The sequence below is a fragment of the Sparus aurata genome, chromosome 4 (genome assembly GCF_900880675.1).
Source record: "Sparus aurata chromosome 4, fSpaAur1.1, whole genome shotgun sequence".
Classification (NCBI taxonomy): Eukaryota; Metazoa; Chordata; class Actinopteri; order Spariformes; family Sparidae; genus Sparus; species Sparus aurata.
In genome coordinates, this window is record NC_044190.1 from 26,682,770 (window position 1) to 26,706,213 (window position 23,444).

General features: G+C 43.8%; 2 protein-coding genes across 7 annotated transcripts in view; one reads left to right on the forward strand and one right to left on the reverse strand.

Annotated features, from left to right (window-relative positions):
• Nucleotides 1–4,434: 4,434 nt before the first annotated feature.
• Nucleotides 4,435–22,882, reverse strand: LOC115579835 (homeodomain-interacting protein kinase 1). 6 transcript variants are annotated; one of them, XR_003983744.1, is made up of 12 exons: nt 20,955–21,093; nt 9,037–9,907; nt 8,464–8,652; nt 7,986–8,177; nt 7,718–7,896; nt 7,453–7,576; nt 6,946–7,056; nt 6,548–6,628; nt 6,299–6,447; nt 5,577–6,084; nt 5,292–5,380; nt 4,435–5,203 (listed from the first exon to the last, which is right to left on the reverse strand). XR_003983744.1 is itself a non-coding variant. In XM_030413524.1 (12 exons), exons 3-10 carry the CDS (start codon nt 8,635–8,637, stop codon nt 5,577–5,579), a joined length of 1,518 nt encoding a protein of 505 aa, XP_030269384.1. In that variant the 5' UTR covers nt 8,638–8,652; nt 9,037–9,907; nt 20,955–21,093; the 3' UTR covers nt 4,435–5,206; nt 5,344–5,380. The 6 variants fall into 6 exon arrangements, 3 of the variants coding, with proteins under 3 accessions (XP_030269384.1, XP_030269386.1, XP_030269385.1); XR_003983743.1 differs by having other exon boundaries at nt 4,435–5,206; XM_030413524.1 differs by having other exon boundaries at nt 4,435–5,206; nt 5,344–5,380.
• LOC115580317 (uncharacterized) overlaps nt 12,328–23,444 on the forward strand; it is a 22,822-nt gene continuing 11,705 nt past the window's right edge. The window contains exon 1 of the mRNA XM_030414559.1: nt 12,328–18,415. Coding sequence (XP_030270419.1) covers nt 12,328–18,147 — 5,820 coding nt within the window. The 3' untranslated portion in view covers nt 18,148–18,415. The remainder of the gene's footprint in view (nt 18,416–23,444) is intronic.

The following is a 23,444-nucleotide window of genomic DNA, read 5'->3' on the forward strand; positions in this document are numbered from 1 at the left end:
TACTCAAATACAAATCTTAAAGGGCCACAAAGATTTTTTTGAATGACTCAGAGGTCCATGTATTGAGGTCGGTCAGGCCACATGCAATAATACTGTCATATTCAAAACAAAATGTCCTTTTCATTCTAAACAACAAAATCCGAACTAAAATAAAATGTAATTTCCATTTTAACATAAATTAAAATACGTAGTTGAATATTTCCTCTTTTGGTTTGCCTTCAAACATTGTGTCCATCACTTCAGTTATGCATTATTTTATTTTATTGTGACATAGATGTGACAAGAATCCTGCTTGCAGCTTGATATGACGATTTCAGTGCATTTATTTGTGTTTTGCTTATCTCTGAATTTTGAGGAAATGTCTCTTCAAAATTCCTATGCTTCGTCTCATAATGCCGTTTCAAATTGGAAATCTTCATCACAGCTTCTCCTGGCATATTGTAACGCCACTTGTGGACTGTGGCGCAATGGATCTTGGGTATTCTGTTGTTGTTGGTGTAATTATGGTTCGTGAATGTGTTTGTGAATAAGATGATATGTAAGATGGTTGTGGGTTATTTCACGTCATTTGTTCTGTGATTAAATGGTGTTTTAACAAGGATGATACAAATTTTGGCACCGTGAGTGAAAGGGTGTTTGCCGGGAGAAACTCCCCGTCCGTTACACTTCTTCCAATTTTAATATACATGAAGTCGCTAGTTAAAACTTGTCAAACTGCGCAAGGTGGTAACGTAAGACGAAGGATTTAAAACCGCCGCACTGTCAGATACGTGGAGATTATCCCGGTTGGAGGCATAATAAATGCAACTTTGAAGATCCTATTTCTACGAGTTGCCGATTATCACTGTCCACTTTGTCATAACAGTTTATTTGGAAACACGCCATATTCAATCTCTTACCACCAGCAAAATGTGAATACGCGAAGTGCTCCGAAAACGAAAGTGAAAGTTAAAAGTTGCGCTCTGTCTGTGTATCGTTGGCATGGAGACAAGTCCCGGTATACACGTGCTGACCCAACCAAAACACATAGTGAATGAATAATAGTTCGGGGGGCCACAAACAGGAGGCCGGCGGGCCGGATGCGGCCCGGGGGCCGTCTATTGAGGACCGCTGTTCTAGTATGTGCGGGTTAAAAGGGAGCCAGCCTCCCTCTCATGTCGGTGAGATTTGTTTTTGCCTCAAATGTTTCTAAAACAACTCTGAACACGAAGGTGAAGGCGTCTCATTTAACTGTTAAGTGTTGAGAATTCGATTGGAACGTAATCCTCTACATCCAATTAAATGCGCCATGGCCGCAATGTTTTGCTTGTTCACCAAACCTCCATTGTGATCATGGTCGTTCTATCTCTGCGGTGTTTATAACATGAATAATGCACATTTAATTAAATTTAGGTCGCTTTCTCAAAACAAGTCATTAGTTTAAGTAAAATCGGCATGAAGTTTTTAAAAATGTATTTATTATTTTGAACGCCATGAAATCTGGTTAGCTAACGTTTACTGTTCAGTTTAAGTGAGTCGTTTTGTTATGTCATGTTAGCTAGCTGACTTTGAAGTTGTTGGAGATACACTGCACAGTTTGGGAAACGCGTTAGCAGCGGCTCAACTGCCTTTATTAACGGGTAAGTACACATGAACCGGGTACTGACACTATAAGGAGCATATAGAGTCTGAGTCATTTAATCATCGCGTTTTTAAATCACTGCACTGACTCCCTTTGTGTCAAAAGATAGACTTTAAAATCATATTACTCGTGTATAAAGCACTAAATGTTCTCAGGACTAAAAAACATTTAGTTTACTTTTGGTTTACCTTTTAAAAACACATTTGTTAAATACGATTATAGTAGATTTTATAGTGCAAAGTGATGTGAGACTCCTGAAGTGATGTCATGCACATGGTTACAGACTGCTATATCATTCTTTATTACAAAATTATTATCCTGTAAGAAATCCCCTTTTTGGCGGATGTGTCTGTACTCTGATTACATCTTCCTTTTTCCTGTTACAATCAGAATATATACACAGACACACACGTGCAAGTAGTCATCATGTTATACTAAAGTACTTCCTCCTCTCTCTAGGTGAACAGTGGGACTTGTCTTCAGCTTCAAGTGGAACAGCTCTGACCTGAATGGTGATCAGACCCGGAGAGGAGAGACGCCTGGTCCAACAAGGTCAGTGCAATGGAGGTGCAAAAATTAAAGGCAGAAAGTGTGAGTCAGTCGCTGTTCATTAATACAGTAGGATCAGTAAATGATTCTAGAGGATAGTCGAGTCTCATTCACAGGTCGTTGAATACTGACAGTTTGGGTTGGCAGAAGCCACTACAGTGTCTCTGTTGGGATGCTAGTATCTCTCCCTCTTTTTCTGTTTGTCTTTTAAAAAACTAATTAAAAATGCAAACAAGCTTGCAAACAAGCGATGTACAAGTAACTTCAATGAGAAATAAAAGAAGGAAGTAAAAGTTGTATTTTAAATGGGTTTTACTAATTTCTATATTGTAGGCAACTGGCCTTGTTTCAGTTCAACATGTTAAATGGGTTTTGTTTACTGAGAGGAAACATAAACAGTATGTTTAGAGCGCTTGCATTTATTTGATCTCATTATATATAATATAAATTATATAGTTATATTTTATTAAACATGTATATCTACACTGTTCAGCCACAATATTAAAACAACTGACAAGTGAAGTGAGCATTGATCATTTTGTTACAATCAAATGTTCTGCTGGGAAACTCTGAGTTCTGTCATTTCTGTGGAGTCTCTTTGACAAACACTACCCACCCAAACACTGTTCAGACCAACTACAGCCCCTCAAGGCAAAGAACCCATTCTCCAGATCCCAATCCAGTCGAGCATCTGTGGGATGTGCCAGAACAAACTCCCATCCATGTTGGGGCCCCTGTGGATCGTTCTTGGCTCAGAATGCATCCAGTGGACGCTCAGTTGGATTGAGATCTGGGGAATCTGGAGGCCAGGTTGACACCTTGAGCTCTTTTCCACATTCCTCGGGTCGTTTCTGAGCAGTTTTTGCAGCATTGCAGGTGCATTGTCCTGCTGGGGGAGCACTGCCATCAAGGAGTGCTGTTGCCATGAGGGGATGTACTTGGTCTGCAGCTGTGTTTGGCTGACTCGTGTTTGTCAAAGAGACATCCACATGAGTGCTAGGACTCATGGTTTCACATCCAAACATGGCATTGGAACACAATGATGAATGTTAGTTATTTCACCTGTCATTGGTTCTAATGACACGGCTCTCAGGTGTTTGTATCACAGGTTGATCTGGACATCTCAAACTTTGCCACAGCTGACTGACCTCACGCTGAGTTCGGGCTGGATTTTAACATACTGTGCGGGCTGTATGACAGTGTACAGTTTCACATCGACTTGGATTCAGCTTAATAACGATGTATGCGGCTGGGAATGGTGGCTTTAAGTAACCATTTGAACGCAGTGTTGAATGACAGAAATACCCGATAGTTACAGGTGTCACAAGTTAACCTGGACGCTGCGCACTCAACGCCACAGCTAACAGCCAACAGCGGTCTCCACGCTGTTCTCGAGCCGCTGGACAAATGCCTCAGACTGTTACACCCATGAGTTGTTTGTGAGTACAGACATTCACGACACATCCCATGTTTTTTGTTTTGTGCATGCCGTCGACTGTCCGGGCACTGCACTTCCACACTTCCGAGTTACGCCTTTTGCGTTCCGTCAACATTATGTTGTCAATTAAAGTGTAGAAAATCGATTTTTGACATTTGTGAATCGATTCAGACATTTGTGAATCGATTCAGAATCTTCCACGTCCGAATCGCGATTCATCTAAGAATCGATTATTTTTCCCGCCCCTACTAAATACTTCTACTTCCTTTGAACCCTAGAGGTTTTGATCAGGGACTTGTACATTTTAAATGGACAGCTTCATTTATGTAGATTCAACATAAACATTAGCCTCGGCCTATTCGCCTAGCAGGCCACTAACAATGATCGTATTCAGTTTCTGACGTGCAACTGGGCGGTGGTGAAGTTTTTGGTTTAGAAGCAGTTCTTGCGGTCTTAGTCATGTATCAAACTGAGCTACAAACACCAGCAGAATGACCGGAGACATGTTTTCTGGTGGCCTGTGTAAGGTTTCTCTTGAGTGGTTGTTAGTTTGTCTACGTCCTACTGAGTGTATAAACTATTTTGAGCAGACCCTGGTGTTAACATTAGTGTTCTTATTCATGGTAGAAGTGCAGCAAATTGAGAGACACCAGCAGAACTGAGCGGAGACATGTTGTTTTGGAGGCCTCGTGGTATAGAGTTTTTTAGGGACAAAAGTTCAATGACAGCAATCCAGTCGTTAGTGGTCTGCCAGGCAATATATACTGGTTCAATGAGACACAACTCTTTATGTTGAACTTTAATTATTTTATTCATTTATTTTTGGCAATAATTCAAATAAAAATTCAACATTTTCCTCAATAGGCTCCATGTAGACTCAGCATTTTTGACAATAGCTTCCAGGTCATGTGACCCATTGATGCGACATCAGTGCCGAATTGACTTCCTATACTGGTTGAATGAGACAAACCTCTTTTAATTGGATCTTACAAACAGAAACAGAAAGAGGCCCAGAAAAAAGCCAGTACCTTCTGCTGTGAAGCCACAATGTCAAAATTGACCACTAAGCCACCATGCTGCCCTCGGAAGATCTATGAGGGTTTTGATTGCACAATTCCCCGGAAGCCCAGAAAAACATGCAAAGAAACCCTACACAACTTCACAAACTCGGTGTTGCTCACTGAGGACTGTGACGTCTTGTTATGACGTGACATGATCTGTGTTATGGGGCATTCAGGCGATATGGGGACTTTTCCAAGCAAATATTGACATATGATTGTCTGCAATCAGATCTGTCCCTGAATGAGCTTCATCTTTTTTTTTCAAACATATTTTATGTTTGTAGGAAAAACCGGAGCGCCCGGAGAAAACCTCGCAGATACAGGGAGAATGTGCAAACGATGACAATTTTGATTGGAAAACTCCCCAAAAGCCCTGAAAACCATGGGATAGAAACCCTACACAGAACATTACTTCACACATCCCTAATCCTCATCAACACAGGAAACACAGCAGCTGAAAGTCTTCCTCAGCCAAGAGACAAACGCGTCTGAAGCAATTCCTCTTCTTCTTCCCCTTCTTCTTTGGCCCGGTGTCTTCTGAAAATCAAAGGACATTTAAAACTCCAGCCGTACTTCAGAATGCACAACAATTCAGACTCAAGTGGAGGTGAATGTTACTTACCACATGTGGTTGTGTCCTCAGATGTCTTCCTGTTACTGTCGGAGTTGCTCACTGAGGACTGTGACGTCTTGTTCAGTCCAGACTGAAAACTAAACACACAAGAAAAGGTTAGAGTGTTATTTGTGTAAATGTGATCACATCTCAAAGCTGCAACAAGGAATTTTGAATTTTTGTTGATTCTTGAGGCTTTTGAGGACCAGATTGGTATGATCATTAAATTCCTCCTGTTATAAAGATCTTAATCTAACGATCGTTAGATTGTGATACTATTTTTGATCATCTTACCTAACTGGAATCTCCTGATCTTCCAGCGGCGTTGAGTTCTCGGCTGAACTGTGGGGTCGAACCAGGACCTGATGGAAGAATTTCTGGAGATGGAGTGCAGTCAGCTGGTTGGATGTTACTGCTTTCTTCACCCCTCAGAGGAGCGGCAGTAGGCTCACTGACTGTACTCTGCTGATCTTCCAACAGAGTTGAGTTCTTGGCTGTCACAGGTCGAACCAGGATCGCACCTGATGGAAGAATTTCTGGAGATGGAGTGCAGTCATCTGGTTGGATGTTACTGCTTTTTTCACCCCTCAGAGGAGCGGCAGTAGGCTCACTGACTGTACTCTGCTTATCTTCCAGCAGTGTTGTGTTCTCGGCTGAACTGTCGGGCCGAACCAGGATCGCACCTCCTGATCGAATTTCAGGAGATGGAGTGCAGTCGCCTGGTTGGATGTTACTGCTGTCTTCATCATCCACAGCAGCAGCAGGAGGCTCGCATTCAAAGTCCTCACTTAAAGTCTGGACACTTGAAAACACACACACAGAATTATCTTGTTATTGTCATGAGGTACTTAGTCATCCAGGTCATGACACATATAAGGGCTGTATCACAGGTAACAGTTTCTTTAAGATGTTTCACCTCTCATTCAAGAGGATTCTTCAGTTCTTCACACACACACACATATACACACACACACACACACACATACATACACACACACACACACACACACACTTACTTTGGGTAGACTTTGGTGATGAATGGATGAGTGAGGACTTCACAGGGAGTGATCCTCTCATCTGCATCAAATGCCAGCATGGCCTTCAGGAGCTCGATACACTGCTCTCGCTCAACAGCCTCAGTCTTGTTATCTTCCTCCAGACGCATCTAGTTACGAGAACATCAGTCAAATTCACCACCAGTCAAGTCATCCTCATGATCATGAAAAGACAATCAATTGTGACAAAGAAAGTTAATTCACACTTACTGCTTTCAGTTCATCCAGACATTTCAACCCGGGTCTGTTTTTGGTTAGTCTACGGTGACGTTTAAAAAATTCCAAAGGAGTCTAAAAGAAGAATCAGAGTGTTTGTATGAATGTTCAACTGTCGAATGTTACAAAATGTAAGATAGATAGATAGATAGATAGATAGCTTTATTAATTCCTGAGGGGGAAATTAGGTAACCATAGCAGCATGTACATCCAAGTACAAATACGATCATAATATAAAGGCAAATATAGAAACAGTAAGAAATGATAAATACTATATACAATAAGCAAAAAATAAGATGGCGCTGTGTTTTTAGCTTGCCCGCCTGTAAACATATAGACTGATAAAAGATTAAATAACTTCTGTAAAGGCCAGAGAAGGTTCATTGTTGTACCTTGATCCTCCAAACTCCTCTGTCAGTTTTTGTGAAGAAAATCTTTGCCCGGTCACACTTTTCAAGAAGATGGTCCGCTGGCTTACCAAGGAATTCAACAATTTCCAGCATCTGGTGATTACACAAAGAATTACATCAAAATATGCAAGAGCAAGCAAAATATTGTTCACAGGAGGGCAAAGTAATGACCCGCCCTCATCTTAATGGCCTGCTTGGTTGGGTAAGAATATAAGGACAAGCCAATCAGAGGCTGAGCAGGGCAGTTTATCCTGGAAAGCTTCTGTTCTCTTCCTGACAATATGCTAATGCTAAAACCTCAGATTGTAGCTAAGGTACAACAACTGTTTTAAATTCCCTATTTTCTTTAAATATCTCCTTGATTCCCTCTTCACTCATAATACCTGTCGAATGTACCTGGAGCCCTAACGAGAGAAAAAACACAAGCACAAGTGAAGACATACAAGTACAAGTAATTGACAAATTGTCTGACTATAGTGGAAGACTTACTGTTTCATAGTGACTGTGTCCTACGAACAGGTTACAACCACAGATCATATCGAACATGGTACAGCCCAGGGACCACATATCAATGGCCTCATTAAATTCACAGCCCAAAAAAACTTCTGGGGCCCTGAATGTGGAAGAGAAACATTACAGGATGTTTACACGCGAACATGTTACAGGGAGGAATCACACAGCTGCTTCTTCATGGTGAAAATAGTAAACTACTGATTCTTTCTATTATAATAAAACAAAAAATAATCTGTCTTACGTATACGCCTCTACTCGCGGTCTGATGTTCTTGGCCTTTGACGTGGGAATGGCCAGACCGAAGTCTATCAGCTTGACTTCAAAGGGTCGTCGGAAGTGATTCACCATCATAATGTTGTCCCGTTTGACATCAGTGTGGATTACCCCGATCCCCTTCAGCGCATCAAATGCTGTTGCCATCTGAAAGTACAAGGTAGGTTAGAATGGACTCGAGCCTAAAACTGAGTGTACATTGCTTTGCTCTCCATCTGATGGTGCTGTGTTCATACCTGTTGGATGATGGTTCTGATGTCACTCAGAAGCATGGGGGCACATTTGTTCAGCATCATGTAGGCATCTAGGCTCATATCCAATGTCTCAAACACAAGCGCCTTTCCACGTATGGTCTGAAAACATTCGACATACTTGACAATGTTGTGTTTGTCAAGGTTGTGGCACATGCTCTTTCTCAGAATGGGGATCTGGAGACACAGGCAAGTTTGAAATGATTAGTTTTTTGCAGTTGATTAATGTGTTAGTCTTAGAGAGCGCTGAAAGGTAGAGCTTCATCTTGTGGTGCTTAAGACTTAGCGTACAAATAATCACTTTATCTTTGCATATTAATGTTTTTAGATAGCTGTGCATTTTAAGGTCATTCAAGTACAATAAGTTAGAGGAATTGCTTTTGTTGCACGAGGAGCTTACTGCACCTTTGACTATACAACATCTTTTACAACTGTGAACATCAAAATCAACAAAGTTTCCCACCTCATTCTTGGTGTATGTGGTCCACCATGTGGGCATCTTTATAGCCACAATCTGTAAGTTCTTCTTGTCAATACATTTCACCACCTTCCCAAAGGAGCCCCGTCCCAACACTCCAACAAACTCATACTTGCTGGGGAGTCCACGGGGACAGCATTGATTGCATTTAGGTACCATTTCTCTCTGACAATGCTGAAACAAAACCGATGAAAAGAAGAAAAAAGAGAAGTTATTTTCATTCCCTTTGAACATAACCATGTTTCAGATATTGTGCTATTGTGATATCCAACAAAACATGTTAGACCACTGTTTTAGGTCTTTACGTAGATAGCCATGCATTTACTTCATATTCCACGTCATTTATCATCCGATTGTCTGAGGTCTAAGCTAAATTAAGTGAATTTCCACTAAATGTTTACGTTCAGCACTAAGTTGTACATTTAATATCAATTTTATTAAAATAGGCATACAGATTCCCTCTCTGACCTTTGATTGCAGGGAAATAACTAAACAATTCTTAATATTATCAATTCATCTCTACTTTCTGATGCCTGAAACAGGAAAGAAGTGACTCACCTGTATCACAGTATCACAGTATCACGGTTAACCTCTCTGGATCACTTCTAGGATGTACTGATAAGCTTAATTTTTATAAGCAGCCCTTAAGTAGCCAGACATTTAGAACATTCCATGATCAAAGGGTCAAAGGTTCCCCAAAGTTCCGGTCAAAGCAATGTGTTCTCCTCACAACAGTTTGAATGTAAACACCATCTACGACTCATTTCACCGTTGCCCTGTAACATTTTTCAACTTTATTTTATTACTATTATTTTGTTACTCTTCTTCCAGCATAATGTGAATCTAAAGACCCAACTACATAAAAAAGAGGCCCATTTTGATAGGAGGGGGTGAAGAATAGGCCCATCCCCATGACCCCTGTCAATGGAATAAGGCTGCATTTCATGTCACACCCCAGCGCCAGCACCTCGGCAACCTGCTGCATATCTCACATCAAACAGCATGCAAAACTTTTTTTCATGGTTTTTATAGCTTAAACTCTTAAGTGGTCAAAAGGGAGTTTGGAATTGTTCTTAGTTTTGTTTGTTTTTTAATTTGGGGGATACATATGATGTTGAATGCATGCGTATATATAGATATATGAAGTAATGCTAGCTCAAACTTCCTGCCTTTTTCAAGTAAAACCCAACCATATTCTGCTCACAGCTTCAGACACAATATAAACGGTTTGGTTCATAAATGAAGGTGACACTCTGCTAAATCTGCTAGTCTCGACAGTACAGGTGCAGCAATGCCTTTTGGAGTTTTGGCTGTGCTCGTCTACATGGAGTGATGTCCTTCCTGCTTTTTGCTCCGTTCAGGCATCAAGGTTTGATCGCTGTCCAATCAGGTGCTGGCTGTGGGGAGAGCGCTCAGCATCTTCCTCCAACTACAAGAGAGAATGGAGGGAACACAAAAGTGAAAGGGGTTGTAATTTTTTTGACTTTGAGAGACAGACCAAGTGGGAGGAGATAAGTGTGGATAAATTGTATGTGTGTTTGAGTTAGACCAGTTGTGTGTATTTGTGTGCACTGCTGACTCAGACGGAGATTCAGGTAGACACCTGCCTCCACGCAAGCACACACACACACACACACACACACACACACACACACACTGTAGTTCTCAAGCACTAACAGGTAGTAAACATTTATGCAGATTTTTTTCTCCTCTGCTAATCTTGCGGTGTTCGCGAATTTGTATAAAAACAACACACAGGTTAATTTCGGGTTTAAAATGCATTGTAACGTGCGTTAACTGAGATTTGTACCGAGTAAAATATTGCTTTTGAAAAAATGTTTTATTTGTAATGCCTTAAATTACTGCGTTACAGCAAAGAGTAATGCATTAGAGTAATTGCATCACTTTTGTAACGTGTTACTCCCAACACTGTTTATCACCCAGACACAATGCTATGTGGGTTTCAAATTACAAGACGACTTTTTCAGTTTAGCTTTGCCACTAAGGAGGGTTTGTAATCATGTGCCACATCAAGTAATCCTGGCCCCAAGGACGTGAAGTGGTGTTTTCTAGTGGTGTGCCAAGCGGAGAAGACTCAGAGTCAAAGAACAGAAATGATTCTATTATTAACAGTAAGTGAGAGTTCAGCCAAAGGAAAGCCAGTAAGATATAATTTGTAGCTTGTCTTTTTGCTCTGTTATTACCTGTAAACACTGTCATAGCCTGTTTGGAGCACTTAATATGGAGAACATTTCGAAGAAAAGGTGATATAAACACCATCTAATCATCAACAGTATCTGAAGTGCTGCCTGTAATATCACCAAGCAGATGGATACAAGGTCACCTTGAGCAGCTAAAGTAATTTATATGCTCATTATGCAGCCTCATTGTAGTCTCCACAGAATGTGTTTGTCTAAGTTCTGGTTTAATGTGTTTTTTAAGTCACTTCACTGACTTCATTGTGTGTCAAAAGATGGACTTAAAAATTCTATTACTGGTCTATAAAGCACTAAATGTTCTCAGGAATGGTTTAGTTTTGATTAATTTCCGAATGGATTGAATTCTATATAAATAAACTTGCCTAAGTGAGGCTTTATTTGACTTAAGGTTTTTGGATCTCAACCGTAGGTGATAAAGTGAGGTGTGTCTTTTCTGATGAAGCCATTCCAAACGGGTTCTCTTAGCCAAGGCCCACTTTCTTATTCGGGCAGCTGAAGAACACAAGCAAGAGCAGGGATGGTTGAGAATAAGCTGCTGATGTAAACAAGACATTTTGGAAATGTTTAAATACGTACGATTATAGCCTGACCAGAACTGGACTTTGAGGCCAATACCAATACTAATATTGAGATTTCTTTGTTTATATCAGCAATTAGTACATTTTTTAAACATTAACAAAAAGTCTTGATACAAATACCTTAGATTTTATCCAGGCTAGTAGGATGACTATGAAAGGCAATGTTAGTCTGTCAGCTGGTCGAGTGTCCCTTTTTTTCCACAAATCCAAGGCGGCAACCCTAAAGAAGACAGAAAGACTCTTCTTCTTAAAATCTGGTGAACAAAACTCTCAGAACGTCTGTAACGTTTTACTTAACCACCTTTAACATAAACCAAGAGACTGCCGTTTAATTATGGTGAGGCTGGCTGTGGCAACACAAGAGCTCAACCTGAGAAGTCAAACTCTGGACAAAATAACACGATTTACGACACATGCGTGATTGTGCATCCTCGTACTAAACAGTGGAGTTGAGGGAGTGACAACAGGAGCCTTTCACAGGCACGAATGGAAGTGAGTCTGTTTTAAGCTGTCTGTTCTAAAGATTGTATGACAGAGCAGGTGATTTGAGTGGATTCAGCCACTAGGGGCGCTGACGCGCTCAATCAGGCTTAGTGCTGCTGACTGGGAGAGAGAGAGAGAAGAAGAGACTGAAGACGGTGAGAAGTGTGTTTAGCAGGTGGATGAAGTTGACTTTGACACTTTGTTTCAGTTGATCCGCCATTTGTGGTTCAGTGTGCGTCCAGAGAAACGTAAGTTACATTGTTTATTTACTGGATGCATTTTTCATTATTGTTATATTTTGTCTGTTTATAAGTCTGCTAATTGAGATTATTTCTGAACCACACTCATACCACCTCTGTAAGTGTACACTGTTTACACTGGATTAAAGTGGCATAAAAGGGATCGACTGTTTCCTGCTTGATTCTTCATTTAAGTCTTGGGGGAACATTATAGACTGTGTTCTAACCGACACACACTTCGCGATTAAAAATCAGAGAAGCCAGTCTACAACCGTTAAACCTCCGTCACATATGGTCCTTCGAGCCGGATAAGGTAATTACGAAGTGAAAATGGCTCATGTTCCCCCAAGTGAAGATTCACGTCCACGCCGACAAGTGCGCCAACCAAGATGGATGGAAGATTATGAAGGGTACACACACCCACAGGCTGGGAGCTATCCACTACGCACCTCTGCTGCAATAGAGGAGACCGACTGGAGCAGAAGCAGAGAGGGATTTGTCGAGATGACACCCCTCACCCAGCATCCACTACAGCCCACTCATTATCCTGCTGAGTTCATAGAGACATCTTCCAGTCACATTGGAGCCACAGCACCGGTGTATGTGAGTACGTCACGGTCATATGAGGGCCCACCTGTAATGATGAATATGTTGCAGCAAATACAAGAGGATAATAGGAGATTGCAGCTGATGGTGAGAGATATGAGACGTCAGATGGACAGGAGCAGTGCAGCACCTCCCAGTTTACAGCCTGCACAGCTGGACCATCCACAAGAGAGTCACCCCCCTGTAATAAGAGAGGGCACCAGGGCCCCAACGGCACCACCCCCTATGCTGCATCCAACACCTGGAACACGTCATCCACAACCAGGAGACCAGGCCAGCCGGCCAATGCCACCACCCCACCTACCAGCCCAACCACCGCCTCCACCAAGGGAGCTGCACCACCTGCCTGCAGTACAGGACAGGTATTTAGCAGACGATGATTGGCCGCCGCCTCCCCCACCAGTAGCCTTCTCTGATGACAATTATGAGCAACCTACTGATATTGTAGAGAACCTTAGAGAACGTCTGCAGCAGCTGGAAGCACGACTGTCACCAGCTCCATCCATGATGTCCGAACCACCATATGATAGTGTGCTGCCGTCAGTTGCACCCCCACAACCCCCCCAACGGCTAACCTCAGTGACACTGCCTAACAGTAATGAGAGGACATACAGGGGACCGACACCATCAATCCCAAAGTTCACACGTGGTGACCCCAGAGAGTTCTCCAGACTGAAGCTTGCCCTTGACAATATTCTTCCCGCTGATGCGACAGAGATGTTCAAGTATCAAGTGCTCTGTGATCACCTCAAGTTTGAAGAGGCTCTCCTGATAGCTGATTCCTATAGCAATTCCTTATTCCCCTGCTCTGACACTATGGCTTCCTTGACCAAACACTACGGTCAGCCCCACCAGTTATCTCTACGGCGGATTGCAGAACTCATGGAGGAGCCCACTATCCGAGCTGGCGACACTGTAGCATTCAGGAGGTTTGCTCTGAGAGTTCGAGCTCTGGTCGGGATGTTGGAGCAGCTAGGTGAAGACGGGCGTATAGAGTTAAAGTGTGGGTCTCACGTGGCCAGATTAATGAAGAAGCTTCCCCAGGATCTCCGTGCCACCTTCCGGCGTCACCTTCACTCTTGGAAAGCAGGAATCCCATCATTGATGGACTTTGCGGAGTGGCTGGACTATGAGCTGGAAATCCAAGAGGACGGAGATCAGTTCGACAAGATAGAGGATGTCCAGAAAGGGAGAAGCGGGGTGAGGAAGGAGTGTGATAAGGATAAGAGAGCCACTAAGAAGACCATGAATGTGTTGCATGGTACTGCCAATAACACAACCCCCCAAGCAGGGCAAGCTGAAGTCTCAGATCACCAAGAGACCATGGATAAGCTCAAAGCTTATTGCCCCTACTGCAGCAATACGCAACACTTCCTGGACCAGTGCTTGAACTTCAAGCAATTAACCAAGGAGCAGAAGATGACCTGGGTGAAGTCCAATAATCGCTGCTGGCGTTGTGGACGGCACCATCAGGCCGCCCAGTGTAGATTGAGAGTCCTATGCAAGACGTGCAAGGGGAAGCACCTTGAGGCCTTGCATGAAGTGAATCTCCGGCCTGGCAAGAGTGAGCATACTGCAGGGAACGGCACTAGTGCAGAGTTGAAGTCAGCGACAGATGTTTTGTATCTGGATCGACGTGCCGGCTGCAATCAGGTCCTTTTGAAGGTCAGCAAGGTGCTACTACGTAACGGTGACCACACCCTGGAGACATATGCAATCTTAGATGATGGCTCAGAGAGAACAATTCTACTCCAGGAGGCCGTCCAGAGGCTGCAGCTTCAGGGGACTCCCGAGAGCCTCACCCTGAGAACTGTTCGTCAAGATGCGAGAACACTACATGGCTCATCAGTAATGTTCAAAATCTCTCCGACCGGTCAGCCAACAAAGACATTTACTATTGAGAGAGCCTTCACTGCAGGTGGACTAGGTCTAGCTGAACACTCTTACCCAGTGAAGGGACTTCAGCGCAGATATAAGCACCTCAAGAAGCTCCCCCTGCAGCCATTCACAAATGTTCACCCACTCCTCTTGATAGGTTCCGACTGTCCGCACCTTGTGACACCTATTGAACCTGTCCGTCTCGGCCCGTCGGGGAGCCCAGCTGCGGTAAAGACCAGGCTTGGCTGGACACTGCAAGGGCCAGTCAAGTCTTTTCAACAATGCAACCGCCCACAGCAGTGTCTATTCGTGACCTCTACCTCCCCTACAGCTGAACTCTTTAATCAGGTAGAAAAGCTCTGGCAACTGGACACCCTGCCATACAGAAACGAGAAGCTGGTGACGAGGTCACGGAGAGACCAAGAGGCCATGAACCTTCTAGAGGCAAAGACTAGGAGAGTGGAGGTGGATGGAGTCCTCAGATACGCTACCCCACTGTTACGGGTGAGTAACATGCCTATACTCACAGCGCCGCCTGAAGCGGTGCTCCCCAGTCTACGCAGCACGGAGAAGCGTCTCGGCAGAGACCCGGTGAAGGCACAGGCATATCAGGCGGAGATTATGAAGTTGGAGAAGTCAGGCTATGCTTCCAGAATTAGTCAGGAGCAGGTGAAGGATTCCAAGGAGTCGTGGTTTATTCCCCATCACCTGGTGACACACAACGGAAAAAACCGAATCGTGTTCAACTGTTCTTACACCTATAGGGATAAGAACCTCAACGAGCTGCTGCTGCCAGGCCCAAACCTGGGTGCATCTCTCCTGGGTGTCCTACTGCGGTTTAGGGAACATTCAATTGCTGTCAGCAGTGACATAAAGGGAATGTTCCACCAGGTGAGGTTGCTGCCTGAAGATCGCCCTCTGTTGCGCTTCCTCTGGCGTGATCTACAGAGAGACTCCCAACCTAGTGTATATGAGTGGCAGGTCCTTCCCTTCGGGACTACTTGTTCCCCATGCTGTGCCATATACGCATTACAGAGGCATGTACACGATCACACCCACACAGGGGATACAGTTCGTGAGTCTATCGAGAACCACTTCTATGTGGACAACTGGCTACAGAGCTTCCCAACTCCAGACATGGCCAAAGATGTCACAGACAAGCTGAGGGGGCTGTTAATGGAGGGTGGCTTCGAACTGCGACAGTGGGCCAGCAACATGCCAAATGTTATTGGCCACCTGCCCAAGGAGATCAGGTCAGAGAGTAGTGAACAGTTGCTAAATCACACAAACATGGACCCACAAGAACCTGCCCTGGGGCTGCGTTGGTTATGCCACTCGGATACGCTGCAGTATAAGTCACGGCCGATGGAGCGCCTCCCGCCCACCATGAGGAACATCTATAAGGTATTGGCCAGCCAATATGACCCCATAGGATTTCTCATGCCCTATACTACAAGGGCCAAAGTGCTTGTTCAGCAGTTATGGGACAAAAAGCGGGAGTGGGACGATCCTCTGCTACCCGGTGAATTGCTCACGGCGTGGCAAGACTGGGAAAACGAACTACAATATCTGGACAACATCAGACTGCCTCGCTGCTACGTGAGTCCAGCCATGGACAATGCAGCCAGTAAGCGGGAGGTCCACATCTTCTGTGATGCGTCTCAACGTGCGTATGGTAGTGTGGGATATCTCCGCACAGAAGACACAGAGGGTAATGTGGAGGTAGCATTCCTGACAGCCCGGTCCAGAGTGGCCCCTAAGCGTCAGCTCTCCATGCCGCGGTTGGAGCTGTGTGCTGCGCTCACGGGCGCACAGCTTGCAGACGTGCTTACTCGAGAGCTCACAGTGGCGATATCGAGAGTGGTTATGTGGACAGACTCCACAACTGTTCTTGCCTGGATCCAATCGGACTCTTGTCGCTTTAAGGTGTTTGCAGGAACCCGTATTGCAGAAATTCAAGAGCTGACTGATAGCCAGGCCTGGCGCTATGTGGAGACGTCAGAGAACCCAGCAGATGACCTCACCCGGGGAAAATCCCTGCAGGATCTCTCAGGTGAAAATCGTTGGATCCATGGACCCCTGTTCCTGCAGCTACCACCCAACAAGTGGCCAGTGCATCCAGCCCCAACAAGCGAAGACATCACTGAGGAGCTGCGAAGGCCCACCACCTGCCTGGTTAGCACGGTAAATGGCACCCACCATTCCTTACCTGATGCTCAGCAGTTTAGCACCTTCAGTGACCTGGTGAAGGCGACTGCGGGGTACCTTCATGGGGCGGCTGCTGATGCTAAAGGGACTCCTACAGCAGAGGAATTCAAGGAAGCGGAACTCAGCATCCTGCGGTCCGCACAAAGAGATAGCTTCTCAGAAGAAGTTCAGTGTCTGGCAGCTGGAAAACAAGTCCCTTCCTCCAGCTGCTTAATCACGCTGGCTCCAGAATATGATGCATCATTCCAACTGATACGAGTAGGAGGTCGGCTGCGGCGTTGCCAGGATCTGGAGGACGATGTGATCCACCCTATAGTCCTCGACCCAAGACATGCTGTGACCAAGCTGCTCATCCGACAGGTTGACCAAGACCTGAAACACCCTGGTGCAGAGCGACTCTTTGCAGAGCTGAGGAGGAAGTTCTGGATCCTTCGTGGCCGGGAGGCCATAAGAAGAGAGCAGCGCTCATGCTCGGAGTGTCAGAGGTGGAGAGCCCAACCTGTCAACCCTAAGATGGCAGACTTGCCCCCTGCACGGCTCAGGTTACATCAACCAGCCTTCTACTCTACGGGGATTGATTGTTTTGGTCCAATGCAGGTAAAAATCGGCCGACGGAACGAGAAACGCTGGGGCTTGCTCTTCAAATGCCTCACGACGCGAGCAGTCCATATTGAAGTGCTGTCCAGCATCAACACGGACTCCTTCCTGATGGCCTTAAGGAGGTTCATATCCCGTCGTGGGAAACCAGCAGAGTTGCTCTCGGACCAGGGCACCAATTTTAGAGGTGGAGATAGGGAATTACAAGAAGCCTTTCAAACCCTTCATCCTTCTCTCCAAGCCCAGCTGGCAGAGTACCATATAAAGTTTTGTTTCAACCCGCCTAGTGCCCCCCATTTTGGAGGCTCCTGGGAGCGGGAAATCAGGTCGATCAAGGCTGCTCTGACTGCTACCCTGGGGTCACAGGTTGTCAGTGGTGAAGTTCTGACCACTGTCCTGATTGAGATTGAGGGTATCCTCAATTCCAAGCCCCTCGGCTATGTATCATCCGACGTGGCAGACCCGGACCCGGTCACCCCCAATCTGTTGCTGATGGGGCGGCCAGACCCTTCGCTACCTCAGGCAGTGTATCATGACTCAGAGCTGCTCAGCCGTCGCCAGTGGAGGGCCTGTCAAGTGCTGTCCGATCGCTTCTGGGTGCGGTTCCTGCGCCACTACCTGCCCACACTGCAAACCCGATCCAAGTGGCAGTCGGACACCTCCCCTCTTCAGCTGGATACCATCGTGATGATCGTCGATCCTCAACTGCCACGAGCATCATGGCCTATTGGAAAGATCAAGAAGGTGTTCCCTGGAGCCGATGGACTGATTCGCACAGCGGAGGTCACAGTACGGGACCGCACCTATGTCCGACCTGTAAGCCGTCTTATCAGACTCCCTGCTGTACCAGAAGAAAATTGACAGTGATGGCCTAAATACTACAAATTTGCGGGAGCAAATTTGGGGGCGGCTGTTCTAAAGATTGTATGACAGAGCAGGTGATTTGAGTGGATTCAGCCACTAGGGGCGCTGACGCGCTCAATCAGGCTTAGTGCTGCTGACTGGGAGAGAGAGAGAGAAGAAGAGACTGAAGACGGTGAGAAGTGTGTTTAGCAGGTGGATGAAGTTGACTTTGACACTTTGTTTCAGTTGATCCGCCATTTGTGGTTCAGTGTGCGTCCAGAGAAACGTAAGTTACATTGTTTATTTACTGGATGCATTTTTCATTATTGTTATATTTTGTCTGTTTATAAGTCTGCTAATTGAGATTATTTCTGAACCACACTCATACCACCTCTGTAAGTGTACACTGTTTACACTGGATTAAAGTGGCATAAAAGGGATCGACTGTTTCCTGCTTGATTCTTCATTTAAGTCTTGGGGGAACATTATAGACTGTGTTCTAACCGACACACACTTCGCGATTAAAAATCAGAGAAGCCAGTCTACAACCGTTAAACCTCCGTCACACTGTCAATACAGCCAATTTGCAAAAAACAGGCCAAAAACCTTTTCTCCCAGTCATGTGCAGCCATTCAGATTATTTTTGGCTTAACTGGATTTACTAACTGTAACAGGTCCAGCAGTGTCCCCTCATAGATTAATTAAAGAACATGCACTCCATAATAATCATTATAAATACCAGGGTGTCATGTCCTGTTGCCCACTGTATCTGCAAGCTTTGGTTTAATTTGTGGCATATTGGAAGAATCTGCCTCAGAAACTTCTGTCACCACACCAATACACTGCAGGTAGACGTCAGTAATCTTCGGAGAGAAATGCACACAAAAAATGGCATTTTAAAGCTTAACAGTTGTTGCAAATCACTGGGGGTGAAACTGACCTCACTTCTGCCTTGAAGATGATGTATTGATAAAGAAGAGTGTGTGGGAATATAATTTTACTCAAAATGTAATCTTTTTAATATAATTTTCTACGGTGTTCCTTTAAATTGGACAATCCCATAAGGCGTCAGAGGATTATAAAAGCATTTTGAATGAAAATAAAACTGAAATCTGTTTTGGTTTATGCTTTTATTTGATCCCTTCCAACATTACATCCTTCCTAAATGTGCTGTTTCAACAAAATGGACTAATATTGAAAATATGATGTTCTCAAGATGGCGTTTTGTTCTGAGTTAAAAAACCCAAAAGAACAACTTGGCCAACTTTGACAGATTCAGCATTCATGTCATCTTACCAGCACGTCTGATGCTGCTCTTGTTAGTGACATGGTGTATTATGGTAGAAAAACAGCAATGAAAATCACAAACCGGCTGAGATGCAAACTGATCTGGCAGATCATTTCAGGCCCTCACAGTAATCAGAATAAACAAATATTTTTTGCATGTTGTAACTACCATCTCTACTGGCTGTGTTACAATTTAGTTGCCAATTTAGAAATCCGAATAAGGCAAACTCCTGGCAATCATTTGTGAAGAATTTCTGATATAAGAACTAACGGCCATAAAGGAAAAAAAAAATCAACTGTCCATAGATTTTTGGCAAAACAAATTTTACTGAAAGAAGAATTTACATTTTTACATTATCGTGTTAAATTAAGCGTCATAGCATTAACAGGAAACTTATAACAGGTGATAACACGACAGTCTCGTTGTCATGTAGTAACAGAATCAACTTGCTGCTCGCTGGTAAACAAAAGTAGGTCTTCTCTTTCTCGCTGAAGCTCTTCCCATTTCTTCTGCAGCTCTGCCTTCTCCTTCTGCAGCTCATCTTTCTGTCTGTTCAAGTCTTTGGCTTCCTCCTGCTGTGCTTTCCTCAATGACTCGATTTGCTCCCTCTCTGCAGCTGCCTCCCTGGCATTCGCTGCACGCAGCTTCTCCAGCAGCTCCCTCTGATGCTCCAGAGCCCGCGCCTCCTCCCTCTGCGCTCTCCTCATAGACTCAATCAGCTCCTGCTCCCTCCTGAACAGACGCTTTTCTCCTTCAGACGCTCGTGAAACTTTCAACACACCTGTAAGACAAAAGGCCACAGGTTTAGTCTCACTACAATCTTGGGTGCAGTCGGAAGGAACCGCTAAATGGAGCCATGTATTTACATTAATGTTCACAGTTAATTCCTTTTGAGTTGGAGTATAAAGGAAATTTACAGGGGATGATCATATAACATTTTGTTGTGTTTTTTTGGACAGATCCATAAAACATTTACCTGAAACTGTTCTCTTCTCCATCGCCCCAACAGTCACTGGTGGTGTCGATGTGTCACCATTAGCGTTCAAGCCCTTTGATGAATACGATTGTGGTGGATTCAGCCCGTCGGCCACTAACTGAGAAAATACCTCTGGGTGTCTCTTTGACATATGCTGATGCAGCTGTCCTATGCTGCCTCCTTCAAAGTATTTTAACTTCTTCATGCATATCCGACAACGAGCTGCGGACAAACTGTCCAAGTGCTCGTAGTGTCTCCAGATCAAACTGCGTTTATGTCTAACAGGGCGGTCATCAGCTGCCTTTTTACGTGTTATTTTTTCTGCTGGACCTCCTTTTGCAGCTTCCAGGGTGCCATTAAGAGCAAGGTCAGCGTGATTCACTGGGGTAAGGTAGTCTCCGTCCTCCTGTGCCACTTCCACTAAAATATGAGGATAACAGAGCTATAATAATGACTAACAAGACATTATTGACTTTTTTTTTTTGATAACTGATTAATTGTTCAGGGTATAAATTAGTTAAAAGATCAAATACACACACAGCAGTGATTACATGACTTTACCTGAAAATGATCTCTCCTCTGTCATCTCAACGGTCTCTGGTGGTGTCGCTGTGCCACCTTTAGTGTGTGACCCCAATACTGAGTTCTTCTCATCAGCCAATAGCTGAGAGAACACCTTCGGGTGTTTCGTCGATATGTGCCGACGCAGGTTGCTGGTGCTGTTACCTTCAGGGCACTGTAGCTTCTGCATGCAAATGCAGCAAAGAGCAGCTGCCAGACTGTCCAACCGCTTGTAGTGCCTCCAAATTAAACTCCGTCTACGTCTTACACGGCGGTCATCAGCCGCCTCTTCACACGTTATTTGTTCCGCTGGACCTTTTTGTGCAGCTTCCAGGATGCCTTTAATAGCAGAGTTTAACGCAGCATCATTCCCCGTGGTAGGCGTGTCAGAGTCTTCTTCCTCCAGGGCCACCTCTACTATATATGAGAAAAAAACAACAAGTTATAATGACAGCTACAACTATCAACTGGTTATTGATTAATGTGTGCTTGTGATATCTTTACTCATTCGTTTTGCAGTGTCTAAATGTCTACAAATTGGTTAATACATTTCTTTCTTTCTTTTTTTTTTTTTTAATAAAAAGTTCCCAGAGCATAATGCTACACCTTTGGATAGTTTTAGTAGTAACCAAACAGTTAAAATCCCAATCTATAGTATTACAAAAACAGCAGCAAAGTCACACATTTGAGAACACTTAAATACCTTGATCTTTTATTCGGATTTATCTAAACAACAATTATTTCATTCAGAAGTATAATAATAACCTCCTACATTACTGAATTCTTCATTAGAGGTGAGAGGAAAAAGGAGACAGTCACAAAGCTGAGCGTAATTGAACGTAGTTTCACTACTGCCCTTTGTGAGCTGACATTTAATATAGTACCTTCGATAGACTAGTTAAATTTACCACAAACTGATTGTCATTAACATAATTTCCATTTTAAAGCAATAACTATTAAAGTAATGTAATATGTCATGATTAGAGATGGGCGACGTGTCCTTAAATTAATATTGGGTTATTTTCAGACTGTTCTGCGATAACTAAATTACATCTCAATATTTTTAAATCTTCAAAAACGCACTTATTAATGACAGGACAGGCAACCTAATCAAATATCACTATGTTCTTGATGTATTATGGTTAGATGCTTGATGATGCTTCCACAATATCAACACAATGAGTGGGTAAAGGGCAAGTAGTAGAACACGTAGAAGAGTCTGTTTTTTAGAAAATGACACTTTATCTGTGATGCTGCTTTTAAAAGCAGGAAAAGACTATATTTACGTCGTATCTCAAAATTATAATCAAAAATACAAGCTGATATTTTGTCTCATACAGAGTCGAAGTCAATGAGCCATTTTGACAACATTTTGAACTGTCTAAGTAAGAAGAGCAGGTGTAATTAAAATAATTGAGGATGTCTGGGTTGGTCTTGAACTAACCATACCGGAGCAGAAGTGTTCACTGTCCGTCTCCATGTCTTCATGACCGTTAATGGGGTCAGTTTCAGCCACACGACCCGTCATCTGCTTCACCTCGGCGGGGTGTTTGGCTCGTAGATGTCTCAGCATGTTGGTGGTGCTGCCCTGCTCGTATCTGATCATGTAGTCCGAGCAGAGCAGACAATGGACCGTCCCAGAGTCGACGGTTTCGAAGAAGTCCCACACGACGCTCCGTTTCTTGCTGAACATCGTTGACTCCGGGTCGTTATTACACGGAACCGGTCTCCTCTGCGGCTCTGAGCATGCTGCTCATAGTCAGCGCTGTTGTCATGAGTGACGTTACTTATAATGTGATTAACACTTACTCGGGGTTTCTTTTAAACTGACGTTTGCTTGACTGATCACGGTTAACTTCATTAGCGTTAGCAGTTTATTAAGCTTTACCCACAATGCATAGCTACGGAAGCCCTAAACTACGGAAGCCCTAAACGGCCATGAATTCATACATTTTATTTCCTCCGTTTTCCCGAAATAACGAAATATTTTTTTCGAGATCTCGAGATAACGAGTTAATTTCATTTGTCTTCCCGAGATAACGGGATAACTTTTGTCGAGATCTCGAGATAACGAAACATTGTTTTCCCGAGATAATGATATAATAAGGTGTGTGTGTGTGTGTGTGTGTGTGTGCTTGTACCCTTCATCAGCCAGGTGCACAGTAAATCATTTAATCACGTTCAGCAAAAATCATGCAGGCACACTTCAAACACGCACACACAGGATTCACAGGAACACAGATGTTCTCAGTTCACAGCGAGACGCTTTCAAAATAAAAGTCCCGCATTTAGTGTCTAATATGATTAATGACATAATAACCTGGCTTTAAGAATATCAGTTAACTAAATGAAAACAAGATGTTCTTATTAACAATTATCACATTAAAGGTCATTTACAGTCGTTACACTAACTGACTGACTCATTCACACACACACCTTATTATATCGTTATCTCGGGAAAAATTATCCCGTTGTCTCTGGAAAACAAAT

Bases quoted from the DNA above. Each gene is read 5' to 3' on its own strand.
- LOC115579835 (XM_030413524.1), bottom strand. From the start codon at position 8,637: ATGGTACCTAAATGCAATCAATGCTGTCCCCGTGGACTCCCCAGCAAG. The intron at 7,897-7,985 runs GTATGAACACAG...TTGTACTTTCAG, and splicing joins TCAGAACCATCATCCAACAG to ATGGCAACAGCATTTGATGC. The intron at 6,085-6,298 runs GTAAGTGTGTGT...TGTGTTTTCAAG, and splicing joins ATCACCAAAGTCTACCCAAA to TGTCCAGACTTTAAGTGAGG.